The sequence below is a fragment of the Dasypus novemcinctus genome, chromosome 6, assembly GCF_030445035.2.
Source record: "Dasypus novemcinctus isolate mDasNov1 chromosome 6, mDasNov1.1.hap2, whole genome shotgun sequence".
Taxonomy (NCBI): domain Eukaryota; kingdom Metazoa; phylum Chordata; class Mammalia; order Cingulata; family Dasypodidae; genus Dasypus; species Dasypus novemcinctus.
The window spans coordinates 18,548,741-18,563,159 of NC_080678.1; the positions used below are offsets into that span (position 1 = coordinate 18,548,741).

General features: G+C 52.6%; 1 protein-coding gene across 4 annotated transcripts in view; it reads left to right on the forward strand.

Annotated features, from left to right (window-relative positions):
- RGS10 (regulator of G protein signaling 10) overlaps nucleotides 1-8,179 on the forward strand; it is a 37,691-nt gene extending 29,512 nt beyond the window's left edge. For 2 of the 4 annotated variants that reach the window (XM_012526068.3, XM_012526074.4), the window contains exons 5-6: nucleotides 5,466-5,552; nucleotides 7,713-8,179. In XM_012526068.3, the coding sequence (XP_012381522.2) occupies nucleotides 5,466-5,552; nucleotides 7,713-7,859 (234 nt within the window). In that variant the 3' untranslated portion in view covers nucleotides 7,860-8,179. The remainder of the gene's footprint in view (nucleotides 1-5,465; nucleotides 5,553-7,712) is intronic. The other 2 variants (XM_004447722.4, XM_004447724.5) reach the window with 1 other exon arrangement.
- The last annotated feature ends 6,240 nt before the right edge of the window (nucleotides 8,180-14,419 follow it).

Here is a 14,419-nt window from a genome sequence, read left to right on the forward strand (position 1 = left end):
GCTAAGTCAGAGGCCAGCCACAGCGGCCCGCACCCGTGCTCCCACTCCGAGCTCCCACTTGTAGGAAGGTCCAGAGTAGGGGAACCTGTCGAGACAGAAGGTGGGTGCTCAGGCTTGGGTGGGGTTGGGAGTAGGGGAGTGTCTGCGTTCCCACGGGCTGGGTGGCTCAGACAGCAGAAACTCAACGTCGATGCTGAAATCCCGGTGTCGGCGGGGCCGCGCTCCCTCTGAGCTCGCGGGGGAGAATCCTTCCTTGCCCCCTTCTTGGCGTCTGGCCTTCCCGGTCCTGGGCAGCCCTGGGCGCGCAGCCGAAGCCCGTCCACCTCGGCCCCCGTCCTCCCGTGGCCCTGCCCTCTGTGTCGGTCTCTGAGTTCCGATTGTTCTCGTCTTGTAAGAACACCCCAGTCCAGTCTGACCTCGTCTTGACTAATCGCATCTCCGAAGATCCTGTTTCCATTCACAGCACGTGGGGTTCAGACCCGAATGTATTTTTGGGGTGATACAATTCAACCCATAACAGGAAGTGACATCTACAGGGGTTTCTTCTTGAGGTGATGGAAAAGGTTCTAGAGTTGACGTGGTGATTGCTGTGCATGTCTGCATTTACTAAAAGCCACTGAACTGCACTTTCCATGGGTGAATCGAATGGCATGTGAATTATATCTCATCAGAGAAAGCTATTTAAAAATATTTGTCCCTTGGCCCCCTGAGAGCAAACAGATGGGGCAACCAGTCAGAGCAGCGAACATTAGGAAAGGGGAGGAGGAAAGAAAGGGCCTTAGAAGGTCTAACCTGGGGCCCCACGTGCGCGTCGCACGCTGTAGCACACCCACACCTGTGTCTCGGGTTGTGTACTTATCTCGTTTTTTGTTTTGTTTTCTTAATAAACTCTTTACTCTCTTACCTATATAGACATATATATATATATATTTGTAAAACTGAATACATTTTTAATAAAAGGACTGAGCCATAATGCGAAGGAGTCAACCAGTCACGTCCTGTCTAACTTGGTTTTCTTTGTAAAAGAAATTTCAGTGTCCATCTGTACTGGCCTTGGCAGCCTAGTGGCTATGCACGGAGGAAGGGCAGCTCAAATCATCCAGTGTCACTCAGGATTCTGGATGAATTCACTTTTTTTTCCTTCTCCTCCCCCTCCCCCACCTTGCTGTTTTTGCCATCTGTGTCCATTCGCTGTGTGATCTTCTGTATTTCTCTTTTTGTCTTCTCTTCTTGTCTTTCTCCTCTAGGATTCACCGGGATTTGATCCTAGGAACCTCTGATATGGAGAGAGGTTCCTTATCACGTGCGCCTCCTCAGTTCCTGGTCTCTGCTGTGCTTCACCTTGACTTCCCCCTTCATCTCTCTTTTATTGTGTCGTCATCTTGCCACGTGACTCACTTGCGTGGGCACTGGCTCGCCACGCGGGCACCCATGTGGGCACTCAGCTTGCTGCGTGGACACTGGCTCACTGTACAGGCGCGCTTTCTCTTCTTTTTTACCAGGAGGCCACAGGGATCGAACCTGGGGCCTCCCATATTGTAGGCGGAGGCCTTGTCACTTGAGCCACATCCACTTCCCTGAATTCACTTTTTAAATGACTTTTAACTGTTAAGTTAGTGCATGGTCATTATAAAGATAAAGAAAAGAAAATTCAAGTAACTCAGGAGGATTTGAAGATAAAGTTAAAATCTCCCAGGCCCCACCTCTTTCCTCTCATTCCCTAGTGGTAACTATATCATGGTGTGTCTCCTTCCAGACCCTTCTCTGATAGCATTTAAGAATAGTGCACTTTGAAATCTGCTCAGAGACTTGAGTTTGTGCCATGTCAAAGATTTAAAGCAGAATTTTGGTCGCACGGTTTCTCAGCACCAGTTCACAACCTTTTTCTCGCTGAGGGCGCTGGTTTGAATTCTGGAACAGCAAAGAGGTCTGTGAAGACGGGAGGTCAAGAGCATCTGCAGCTCAGTGGTTGAGCACCTGCTTCCCACGGACATGGACCTGGGTTTAACCCCCAGTACCTCCTAAAAAACTCAAAAACAAAAACACCCTGCAAAGATCATCCGCAGAAGGCAACTTTAACTTTAGAGAACTACTTTCTCAGTTCCTGTGAAAGGAGGTCACAGGTTTGAAGGGAAGGGGGGGTCCTCGTTTTAGGGGTTCCGAAGCCTGCACACCAAAGCAGGATTCCGCGTGCTGCCGGAAGCCGGCCCCTGCCCTTCAGGGTTGGTGCTGGAGCCTATGCTGAGGAAGGCGGAGTGGAGGTGGCTTCCCCCCTGGAAAGGCAGTCCCCAGCCTTCCGATGCTGAAAAAAATGACTTCAGAGATGTCAGCACTCCAGCCACATCCTCGACAGAGAAAAGAGCCATGAATTGGGGTTCTTTTTAGCAGCGTAGTGTCTTTGAATTTCCCCAGAACCCAGGATGTGAGAAACACTTCTTTTTAGACATCAATAAGAAGGGCTGGACGAGCTGGTGGGGACCCGGGTGGGAGAGGGGCTGCCTTGTCTCCGGGGGTCATGCAGGGGCCCGTCCCTCCCCAGCCCCTCATTTCTCCAAATGAGACGTTGGCCTGAAAGAGATCGCGGGTGCCTCTCCTGGCCTGCGGAGAGAAGGCGAGAGCCTGGCGTTCCGGACCTTTCAGTCCTGGTTGCCAGCTGACATTAGTCCCTAAAGATCAAGCCCAGTCCAGAAATTGGCATTTTTCTAGCGTGCAAAGCCACAAAGGGCAGGTCATGGTGTTAAGTTCAAATGGAAGGAAAGTCAACCCCCCAGGTCTACCACAGCCGTTTGCTTTATGAGTGGAGGGGTATAAAGGGCTGTATTTGACATACTTTGGGATTTTTTTGAAAAAACTTTAAAAAAGGGTTTAGGGGAATTGGAAAAGTGGCAAAGGCTCCAGAACAACATTCACGCTCCTGACGGCAAAAAGCAAAAGGAGAAAACGCCTTTGCTCTGAGAAGAAGGCATGTCCCTCGGGCTTTGGATTCAGGATTGTCGACTCCAGGGACAAGTGCAGAGATGGCTGCACGCGCAGGATGCCCTGCCTCGGGGCCTGGGAGGGAACTTTGCCCCAGGCCATGTCTAGGGTTTGTCTGGAGTTCTGATCCCTTCCCTGACCAGTCACCCACCCCTGGTGGGCCTGTCCAGGAAGCGGCAGCGCCCTTCTGGGTGGGGGCACGGCCCTGTGGGTGCCCTGCTTGGCGCCTGGGGGCACGGGCTGCCTTAGAAGCCCTGTCGTCTCCCCTGCGCCCTGCCCGCCTGCCCGCACACCTTCTGGGTGCTCCCCGTTCCCACATCAGAAGAGGGTCCTTCATCTCAGGGCTGGGACATCCCTGCTTGCGCCTTGCCCCAAGAGCCTCTCCGGGGCCTGGCCAATTCTGTCCTTTCGTCGGTGAGGCCGGGAGGGAGTCGGGCGTGCCTTCTTCCCGCTTGTATACAGTCTGCACAGAGCCGTGATGCAGAGGCGGCAGTGCTGGCCGCCGCCTGTCCACAATTTCGTGTGAAAACTAATCAGAGTTCTTGAAGCAAATGTGAAATCACAGTAAAACAACTTTTTCTGTTGCATTAAAGGAATTTTGTTTCTCTCCTTGTACCCGGTTGAAATAGCATGGCAGAGAGTTTCGAAAAGCAAGGAGGATGCAGCGTTTAGTTTGAGTCTCTAGATGTACGTGTCTTCAGAGAACTGTTCAAATATTTATTAGGCTGGAAATGCAATTAATGGGGACAGTGATGAAATGTTCCCTGAGGGGCCTTCGAGGCAGGTTCCGCCGTCTGCGTCAGTGAGGGAATCCTTTCTGGAACATCAGCTTCCGCCCAGTCGAACCCTGCAGTTGGACATTTCTCCTTGCAAAAAGGAAAATTCCGATGAGTCGCCGCCTGGGATTTGCAGAGGGGGGTAGCCTGGAGGACGGCCCTCCTGCTCAGTTGCTCACCCGCGGGAGGAAGGCTTCCTTCTCACTTTTCACCCAGAGTCCTGCCGCCAGCTGCCTGCAGGACTGGATCCCAAGGCAACGGGGCTAAACAGTTTACCCTCCAGGCACGCAGCTCCTGGATGGGGCTGCCAAAACCCCAAACCCCGCTGAGCCGCAGCTGCCTTGGCCAAAAAAAAAAAAAGTTCCAAATACATCGTGGCTGCCAGCTTGCTTTCCTCCTCCACTGGCCGCCTGTCTCTTGAATTGACCGTCTGCTTTTGGCTTTGCTCTGATGCTTCCTGCCACTGCCGCCCCAGCTTTGTGTCCACTTTGGACTTTCTCTTCCCTGCAAGCAGCTTCAGGAGTCTGACAGCGCTGGATGAGGTCAGTGCTCCCGGAGGGGGTCTGGGTGTGTGTGGAACCATCTGGGACCACTAAGACCGGCTCCTGCCCTGTGCGTGTGTAGGCGTGAGATGAACCCTGTCAGCTGGCCGGCGCTTCCTGGAGCTGTCGGAACAAATGACCACGCACTGCAATTTGTTCTCTCACAGTTCTGGAGGCTGTACGTCCTCAGTCCAGGGGCCATGCTCTCTCTGAGGGCCCTAGGGGGAGATCCTTCCAAGCTTTTGGGGCTCCCAGTCATCCTTGGCATCCTGGGCTCGTAGCAGCATCACTCGGTCTCCGCCATGGTCTGCACGTGGCCGTCGTCCCTCGCTGTGTCTCTCTGGGTGTCCTCTCCTCTTCCGAGGTCACCAGTCATTGGATTTCGGGCCCACCTTAAATCCAGGGTGATCCCACTCGCAGATCCTTAACTAACCCTATTTCCAAATAAGATCACCTCCTGAGGTTCTGGGTGGACATGAATTTCAGGGGACGCTCTTGGGGAGGTTTCTTTCCCACTTTTACCCCCCCACACACATACATAACTGAGAGAATGCTTAGTAGGAGGCTGGCGCTCCTAGGTGTCCACTGGAAGGCGCCCATGGCAGCATTGCTCCCACCTCTGGGTGCCCGTTGGGCGGTTCCTACTCGGTATACATGTACCAGACCTGCTCGCGGCCACTCGCCGCCAGGATAAAGAAGGCTGCGGTGAGAAGCTGCGCAGACTTCCTTGAAAGAGATCGAAGGAGGCGTCTCCATTTTTCAAACCATCTTTCTGGGCATCATCATCCATGAGGGGCTCTGGGACGGGAGGACCCCAGGTGGAGCCAGCAGGCAGCTCAGAGCCCGGAAAGATGGGGCTACTGGGAGCCACCTCCTCCGTCCTCAGATCCCAGCCAGCGCAGCTGCCTCCACTGCAGCACCAAGAGGTGGCCAGGGGCTCCCAAGTTTTCTCTCCGGGCTTTTCACACTTGGCGGTGGCAGGGAGTGGCCCTTAGGCTCTTGTTAAAACCCAGCAGCCCCTTCCCCTCTGAGCTGGCTCAGCTCGTTCCAGTCAAGTTCCAGCCTTTTGGCTGGTGCAGCCCCTTCCCCCCTCCTCCCCGCCTCCTCTGGCCCGGGGGCGGGGGTGGGGGGTTCCAGTTGCGCCTTTTTCTTCTCTCCTTTGATGTCTCAGAGCCAGACCGGCAAACAGGATGTTCGGTTCCCACACGCCAAGAGCTCAGACGAGACACTGGGGCTGCAGCGCATCCTGCTTAGGCAGGTGGGTTCCATCTGCCGCGGGGCTGGGTGCAGGAGGGGCTACGCACTGGATGCCGGGGCGGGGGGTCACTCAGGAAGCTGGTGTCGTTCAGCACACTTTGAGCATCCGTTCCAGACTTTGAGCTGGGGGGGAACCTAAAACTTCCCTTGTGCCAGGGAGGGCTGGTTAATGCAGTTGGTGAGGGATGCTTCACCCACTTGTGTGTGGGGGAGAAGGGGTGCCATATGATCATGGCATTCCTCAACCTGCCTCCCAGGCTTGTGAATTTTGAATTTCCTGGGAGTTTTTTAATTTTTATTTTTTTTAATGATTTCTCCAAATTTTGGCAAATGATAATCACGTCTAGGATTGCTACAAAATAGGTAACTGCTGTGGAGAGGCACGGACGGAGGCTTAAGGGACATGGTGTTTCTGAGCAGGTGGAGATCTTTGGCAATTCTGGGAAGCACCAGGAGAAGGGCAGGCAGTACCTTTACTCATTAAAGGAAAACCAAAAATCCTCAGTCTTTCCTTAGGCTGTGGACGCCGTTCATAGCAAAATGACTGGCGTTGTTACCGTAGCTGATGCCATCTTGGGTTGGGAAAATGAAGGGGTAAAGGCCGAAGGTTCTCTCCAGGGGCACCTGCCATCCCCCAAGCAGATGTTCAAGGTCCTTAGCCCCCGTCAGATGTTTAAGTTACAAAATGGTTTGCGTGTGTGTTGAAGGGCATGCTTCAAAGTCATCAGGGTTTTCCCATCCACTTGATGACCACACCCAGCAGTGAGTGACATTCTAGACACCTCCGGAACTTTCCGTCTTGTTGACCCATGTTAGTTCAGTGAGTGAAGGCACCAGGGTGCATGGTGTGAATTGTTAGTCGACAGAATGTTCTGGAAGTTAAGTTGAAAGGTCCAAGACGAGAGAGACGAATGGGAAGAGCTTTCTCAGAAGAGATTATATCCCTTGTCTGCTGGAAAATGTGTTCCTCTTCTCCTCTCCCCACTCCTTTTGCAGATCAGGGGGCTGGGGAAGGATGGCTTGGTGTGGGGTGAGGGTAGGTGCAGTGGATTGAGTAGCGTCCCCCCAAATTCGTGTCCACCCAAACCCAGAATGTGACCTCATTTGGAAAGAGGAGCTTTTGTAGATGTGATGAAGCTAATGTGAGGTTACGGGGTTAGGAAGGGCCCGAAGTCCACTGACGGGCATCCTGGTAAGAAAAGGAGGCGGGATGCACAGAGAAGGCCACGTGAAGATGGAGGCGGAGCCTGGGGTGGTGCGGCCACAGGCCAGGGGCCACCAGGAGCCACCAGAGGCTCAAGAGGCCAGGAAGGCTCCTCCGCTAGAGCCTTGGGGGGAAGTGCCGACTTCTGGCCTCTGGAACTGTGAGGGAATCAGAGCGGTTGCCTAAGCCACCCAGTATGTGGTACTTTGTTCTAGCAGCCACGGGAAGCCAGTATAGTAGGTGAGATCAGTCCAGTGGATGGCCGGGGTGCTCTTTTGGGGACAGAAAGTGGCAACCCCCTAAATGGGGCGTTTAAGCTTGCTCAGGGGTCCGCCCCAGCTCTTTGCACATGCATTTGCGTTCTGTAGCTGACTGCTGCCTTTTAAAATTAGGGGCTGTGCCTGAAGTCTCTCCTTGCTAAGATTGTAGGTTTACTCTCCTGCCCTGCGTTGAATAAACCTCATTTTGTTTCTTGGCATAATAATAGATTTGTTTGAAATCTTGGATGCCTGACTTACTGGGAGCCTTAAAGATAGTGGTGGCTTCTGACCTAAAAGTGGCCCTATAGCTTCACTGTCTCTATCCCATGGTTTCTTTTCTGTTCTCTCAAGCACCTGGAGAAATGCATGCCTTTATTAATTATCCGAGTAAAGCAGAGGTTCTTAGAGGACCACTTGATAAAAGCTATGAATCAGTATTGTTAAGTCTATACTTCAGTGGAAAATAAAGATCTATTCATTCTTGTGACCCTCTAAGTTGTATATTCCTTGAGAATATTGACCCAAACATCCAGGAAATCTGCTTTGTCTAGCACATGGCTTACTTAGGCTCTGTCTGCAGGTGTTTCTACATGTCTGTATTCCCTGGCATATGGTCGGTCTCTAATAAATATCTGATAGAATGATTTGTGGCCTGGATTAGCCGCAGTCTTCAAATGCTTTTTCTTTTCTTCCTTAGATCTTCAATCTCATGAAGTACGACAGCTACAGCCGCTTCTTAAAGTCTGACTTGTTTTTAAAGCACAAGCGAACCGAGGAAGAGGAAGAAGATACACCCGATGCCCAAACTGCAGCTAAAAGAGCTTCAAGAATTTATAACACATGATTTGCCCCCCACATACACACACACAAAAGAGCCCAGGAGAGCTTTAGGAAGCATGGGAACTCACTCTTAGGTCCGTGCAGGGTTTATCATTGCTGTGTTATTTGCAAGGACTGAAGTGTACATCCCATTCGATGAGATGTATGTATGATTAACTGCTTGACCAGTAAGTTTTGCACAATGGCTAATCTTACATAAAAAAAAAAAAGCTTTGACGTTTGCAGTACACACACACACCGTGGGAAGATTCCTTAAACACTGGACACTTTCAGTATTTTTTAGCGTGATTAAACTTCCACAGGAGGCAACAAGGTGAAACAGAACCACTTGACCTTTTCATCTTTGCCCTGCCCTGGGATGACTGCTCAGGCACGCCCTGGGAATCACTTTGCAAATTAGCCCGAGAATAAGTTAATCTGACAAACTCAGGCCCCGGGGGTGGGGGTGGTATTGTCTGTCTGGCACTTGTAGGGTTAAATTCTTCTCGAGAGCAAGTCAGTGCTGGAAAAAGAAAATTAATCACTGACAGTTTCTAAAGATTTGGGGAGCTGTGTGAGCGTCATCAAAGGGTTATTATTTCTTGTGCGTGGGTTTGCCTGGTTTTGCCCACAACCCATGACATTTCATGCAACACAGATAAATAGTTCGTCTTGACAGAAACAAGACTTCAACGGGGAAGGGAAAAAAAAAAAGACAAATGGGAAATTGTTCAGGGTCCCCATGGCAACGCAAGGTGGTGTTGAATGGGGCGTGGTGTGAGACGGCTGGAGATGGAATCCTGGGATGGGGCTGGAGATGGAATCCCGGGATGGGCCCGTTCTCCCCCGCCGTCTGGGGACAAATTGCAACCCCTGCTTCTCTACTCCGACCCTTTGGCAGGCTTGGTAACCCGGGCTTGAGACTTCAGCAGGGGTAAAGGGACGCTGTGTTTTAAGTCTGCTCTTCTGGGGGCGGGAGAGAAAGGGGGACAGTGGGTCCCAGCCTGCCCAGAAACTCCTTTTTACGGTGCCATCCCCTCTGCTGACGGCCCCTGCCTTTTGCTGGGGCCAGGTGCTGCTGCTGTTGCTTTTCCCAGCTGCTTTGCCAAACCCTAGACTCCTCTTTATGCAAACAAGGCAGCCAGCCTCCTCGGGAGCCGTCCTGCTGACTCTGCCCCTTTGAAGAACTCCCTGGAGTGGAGGGTGCCTGTGTCAACTATTGCTCAGCCTTCTCTGAGGTTGGAGGGGAGGGCCGGGTAGTTAGGAAACACGGTTCAGCTGGGGGTGGACGGGTTTGCCCGTTACCCGGCAGGTGACCCTCCCTGGGATGATGCCTCGTGCGGGCCCCCGGCTTCTCCAGCCTCGTCCATCCCCTGGGTTACATGCTGCTTGTCCCCCAGTGACTTCCACCGTGGGCCTGGGGAAGGGCTGGCCCTCAGGCAGCCTTTTACTCAGAGCTGAGCAGCCCAAGGGGCGTTTGCGAGAAGCAGTAGGTACCACACGCCACGACAGAAGGGGTTCTCCCCGCGGGCAGGCCTGCCCCCATCCTGTCGGCCTACCTGTGGAACCTCAGAGCTCTGTCGCCATCCCGAGAATGACACCTGCAGTCCATTTTCAAGCTGAGGAGTAGAGCTGTGTGTTAAAGGGGATGGGCTCGATACCAACAGGCTCTTTAGTGCACCGTTGGTTTTACTAACCAGCAACGGGCAGGGACACAGACCCCTGCCCCGGTGCCCAGGCGCTGAGCCGCCTGGTCAGCCCCCCTGGGAGAGCATGTCCTGGGCAGGCCTCTGGGACTGGGGCGGGCTGGGAGGCCTCTTCACCCTTTAACACTGGGTTCAGGGTGCCTGTGAGGTGGTGATCTCTTTATAAGCACGCAAATAAAAGAAACAGCCTGCGCTAGGGAATTAGGAAAGAAAAGCCTTTTCCCTGTGGAGCTTCCTGGAGAGCAGAGTGCCCGGGAGACGTGAGCTGCAGGATTTAACCACAGCTTACTCCTGTCAGCGCGGCTCTGCCACTTCCTCCTGCTCGCTCTGCCGGCTGCTTCCGTCTAGGTCAGTAGGAGACCTGAGGCATATACATAACTCGGTTCCCCGAAGTGATCACCAAGGTGAGACCAAACTGGTGTGGGAGGAATTCACACAGCCAGATAGAAGCTGGAAAGAAGCTTCGTCCCTGTGTACATCTAGGATAGATAGGATGGGCTCAATGGTATTTAAGGACTAATACCATTGATTAGTACTTAAATTACATCTACGGTAGGCTGGGATCTGTGTTCAGTGCTGAGATGCATCAGGGGCAGAAGACAGATGTGACAATCCATGTTCTAGTGGAGGCTGTAGTCTGCAGGGGTCTCAAACTCAGCCTGTGGGGCTCTCAAACTCAACCTGTGGGCCATGAGAAGCATTTTGTTGTGTTTGGTGGGGCCCATGTTTTAAAACTTGGATGCGAATGCCTTCAGCAGAGGGTGTGTGTAATGTGCAGTTAGCCTCAGGCCTCACCATTCCCTATCACCTAATAACAGGTTGCTTATCAGTTAGCTCCCTCCTTTGTGCCCTGATCTCCCTTTCCCATGTGTGGAGAGCACAGCTGGGTGACGTCTGTGACTCTGTGGTCAGTAATTACACCTCCCTATCCACTCTCCTGGCCTGCCCAGTTCTCTTAGGGTATGATGTGGACCATTTCCTCCCCGGGGGCTCTAACCATCACACCTTCTCAACTACAGAATGTCCCTCTGAGGCATCATGGGGACCAGCTCACCTTTGCAGAGCACCTTACTGTTTCCGAGTGCTTCTCCCCCACTGCTTCAGCCACAAAGCCTTACACAGGGATGGGAAACAATGAGACCCGTGCTTGCCACCAAAACACGGCCTGCCAGGTGGAGTCTGAGGCTGGCACCAAACCTCCCATCTCCTGACCCAGCATGCTTTTTGGTCCATCCTCTGCCTGGATAGGCTCCCCAGAAAAGCCCAGGTCCGGGGTGAATACTGGCTTTTTGGAAAAGACACTTATTCCCATGACATTTCATGAGCACCATGTCCCAGGTAGTAGGTATGGGGGTGTAGGGGTGTGAAAGAACAGGTGTTAATCCTGCCCTCAGGAAGCAGCTGGTCAACCAGTGAAGGAGTCCTCACAAGAAAACTATGAGAAAGTGGCCAGTGCCTAGGACAGGGACCGATGGCGAGTGACCTGCTGGCTATGCTCATCTCTGAAGTTTACAAGCTGGGCTGTTTGGCCTTTCCCCAAAATAGCAGTATCAGTGCAGAAGTGATTTTTTTTTAAATATGAGGAGGAGAGCTCTATTCTTTTGATGATAAGCTTGTAATTTCATTCTCAGGTGAATTCCGGAGAAGGATGGGCCAGCCAGTTAAGTTTCCTGTTGTGGCTTGGCAAACAAGGGCATTTGTCCATAGGGTTGGGAGCTTCCAGCCCTGAATTTGGTAGCACACTTTGTTTACCGCCTTTGCAAACCACTAGATGAGCTGCAGTCACGACTCACATTATGTCATTACTTTCATTTTGGCTGTGGAGGGTCTAGAACTTGCATTATTTAAGTGCTACATAGTCTTGTTGCACTATTTGCTCCAGGGTTTTCTTTCATTGCTTTCCCCCACAAGGGTAGTTATGTAAAAGTGTGGGTTCCTGGGCAGGGGAGAGGGAAATGTCATGCACAGCTTGCGGAGGGGTAGAATTGCTGTGTTGAAATGGTCCCTGAAATTTAGGCAGCGTCCAAGGATCTCCTGGGATTCCCACAGGCACCGCGAGCCTTGCAAGTCCGAAGTTGTTCAAGGAGAAAACTGGGGGTCCCTCTTCCAGGGCCTCCAAGTGAGGGTTGTACCCTGTGCTGGGGCGCTTAGCTGAAGGAGTGCTCCTCTTGTCAGAACTCGTGCCCCCTGCTGGGTGCTGCAAACTCCTGGGAGAAGCAGGGTATTTTCCCAAAGTCCACAGAGCCATGGGATAAGGGCAACTGAAAGTGGCCCGAACCGCTTCCTCGTTACTGCACGTCCACATCTGCCCCATCAGTAAATCTTCTAGATTCTTCTCTAAAATCCAGCTTGACTGCATCCACACCCTCCCACCCCTCGCCCATGGGCCCGGGCTAAGCCCAGACGGCTGTGACAGCCTCCTAGCCGGCCAGGACCTCCTTCCTCACCTGGCCCCACCTTGACCCAGCAGGCCCCCAGCAGCAGCCAGGGCCATCTTTTCCAAGCATGAATCTTACATGCTGATCTCTCTGCTTAAGCTCCTTCCAGACCTTCCTCTTGTTCTCAGAATAAAAACGCAGACCACGACCGTGACCCCAGCCCCGCCTCACCCTCTGCTCCCTCCGCTCTCCCTCTTCCCCTCTGCTCTGCCTCACGTGGGATCCTTGAGCAAGGCAAGTGTGCCCGAGCCTTCGCACCTGCTGTCTCCTCTGCCCCGGACGGCCACCTCCCGACCTTGACGTGGCTCCTTCTCGACCTTCATGTCTCCAGGTCCCTTACCTCCTGGGGGAGACCTTTCCTGAGGACCCCTTCCCAGCAGCCCCCCACTTTGTACCCCTTCTGAGGTGGGTAAGCCCAGGGCGATTTATCTTTTACAAGTTTGTGATTCCTCGCCCCAGGGATGGAGACCCAGGCTGTGCTGCCGTGTTCCCAGCACTTCCCCCAGAGGAACCCCAAACTTGGGCTCCGCAAACATTACCTGAGTGGGCGAATGGATGCCGAATGGATCCGATTCACCACTTGGCACCTCAGTGCTGCTCCTCAGTAATGCGCAGCCTGTGACATTGTCATAAAAATGGGTCAGGGGAGCTTCGTGTTTCCGGAGGGCCTCCCGCATGCCAGCCATTGTCCTAGGCACCTGCAGATGGCATTGGGCATCTGTACGGTTTCCACTCTGCCAGTGGGAACCGCTCCTGGGAGCTACTGGGAAACCTATACCAGGTCACTATGGCTGAGAGTTGGTGGAGCCAGGATTGGAATCTGGGTCTTTTAAAATTTTTAAATAATTATTTTTTTATCGTGGCAACATGTATATATAAGATAAATGTTGTCATTTTAACCGCTTTTTAAGTGTACAATTCAGTGGCAGTAATGACATTTGCAACATTGTGTTACGATCACCACCATCCATTACTGAAATTCTTTCACCCCGGAAACTGTACCCATTAGGCAATAACTCCCCGTCTCCGCCGTCCAGCCCCTACGAAGCTCTAATCTACTCTCCGTCTCTGTGAATTAGAACCTGGGTCTTTTCGTCCTTTCCCTACCACGAGGCTGGGCCAGATTTCAGCCCTGGCAGAGTCTTGATTGTTACAGCTAGAAAGTGATTATTTGGCGGGGAAGGCTGCCATCCAGCTCTTCTTTTTCTTTTTTTTTAATAAACTTTTAATTTTAGAATAACTTTAGATTTACAGAAAAGTTGCAGATGGTACAGAGAGTCCCCAGTTTCCTCTACTGTCAACAGTTTACATTACCATGGCTCTTTTGTCAGAACTACTTCTAAGGACACTCCAGACCTTATCCAGGGTCACCTAGTGTCCTCTGTATTCCAGGGTCCCAGCCAAGATCCCACATTTAGTGAGCCTGTCTCCGCCATCCTCGGGCCTCAGGTAGTTTTCCATCTTTCCTTGTTTTTCATGACCTTGACAGTCCTGGGTACTGCTCAGGTAGTTTCTGGAATGCCCCTCAAGGCGGACTTGTCTGATGTTCTTCATGGTTAGGCTGGGGTCAGGGGGTTTGGGAAAATGCCCCGAGGCGGGGTCCTTCTCATCACGTTCCATCGGGGGTACGTGACATCAGCACGACACCCTGCCCGTGGTGGCGTTCTCCCCCTTCCCCGACTCTATTACTTAGAAGCAAAGTCACCAGTCCTGCCCAAGGAGGCAACGGGAGTGAGGACATATGCTTCAGTGCCTGGAGGGGGAGACTCGACCTCGGTTATCCGGAATTCTTCAGTAAGGAAGACCGCTATTCTCCATGGATGTGTTTTTCATGTATTTAAGTCAGTGTAGAGTCGGGTATATTTATTTCATACTGTTATATATACATACCTTTTGCTGGGCTTTTCATCTGGGTGCTTTAGGCTTTAGGGCGGCGCTCAGGCTGGCCCCTGCCTCCTGCCTTCTCCACCCACTCTTCCTTTTCCCCTGCACCTGAGGCCGCAGCCGGCCCAGCCGGGGAGGCGGAGCCAGGTGCTCCTCGAAACAGTTCACTTTCAAGACTGAGGGTACCCTCCTATTTGCTTCCTTGTTAAGCATTTAAACTCCGTTTTTTAAACTGCCGGGGCACACAGATCGCCTAAGAGTAACAGACGTCTGCTTGATAGAGCTGCTTCCTAGGAAAAGAATTTGCTGCTTCTTGGTCTCCAGAGGAAGGATGCCTTTGCAAGTATGTGGCTTTTGGTCCACAGGTCGTCCCGCTCGCCCTTGTAGGAAGCAGGGTGCCGCCGGCAGCGTTGTCCACGTCCGGGTTTCCAGGTGCTGGCTGGGCGCAGGGGTGAGACCTGCCCACCCAGGGGAGCCTTGCTCGGCGTTTTCCTCAGCTGTGACGTCACTCCCCGTGAACGGAGGCATGGACATGTGGAGCCACCTCTCCTAAATGG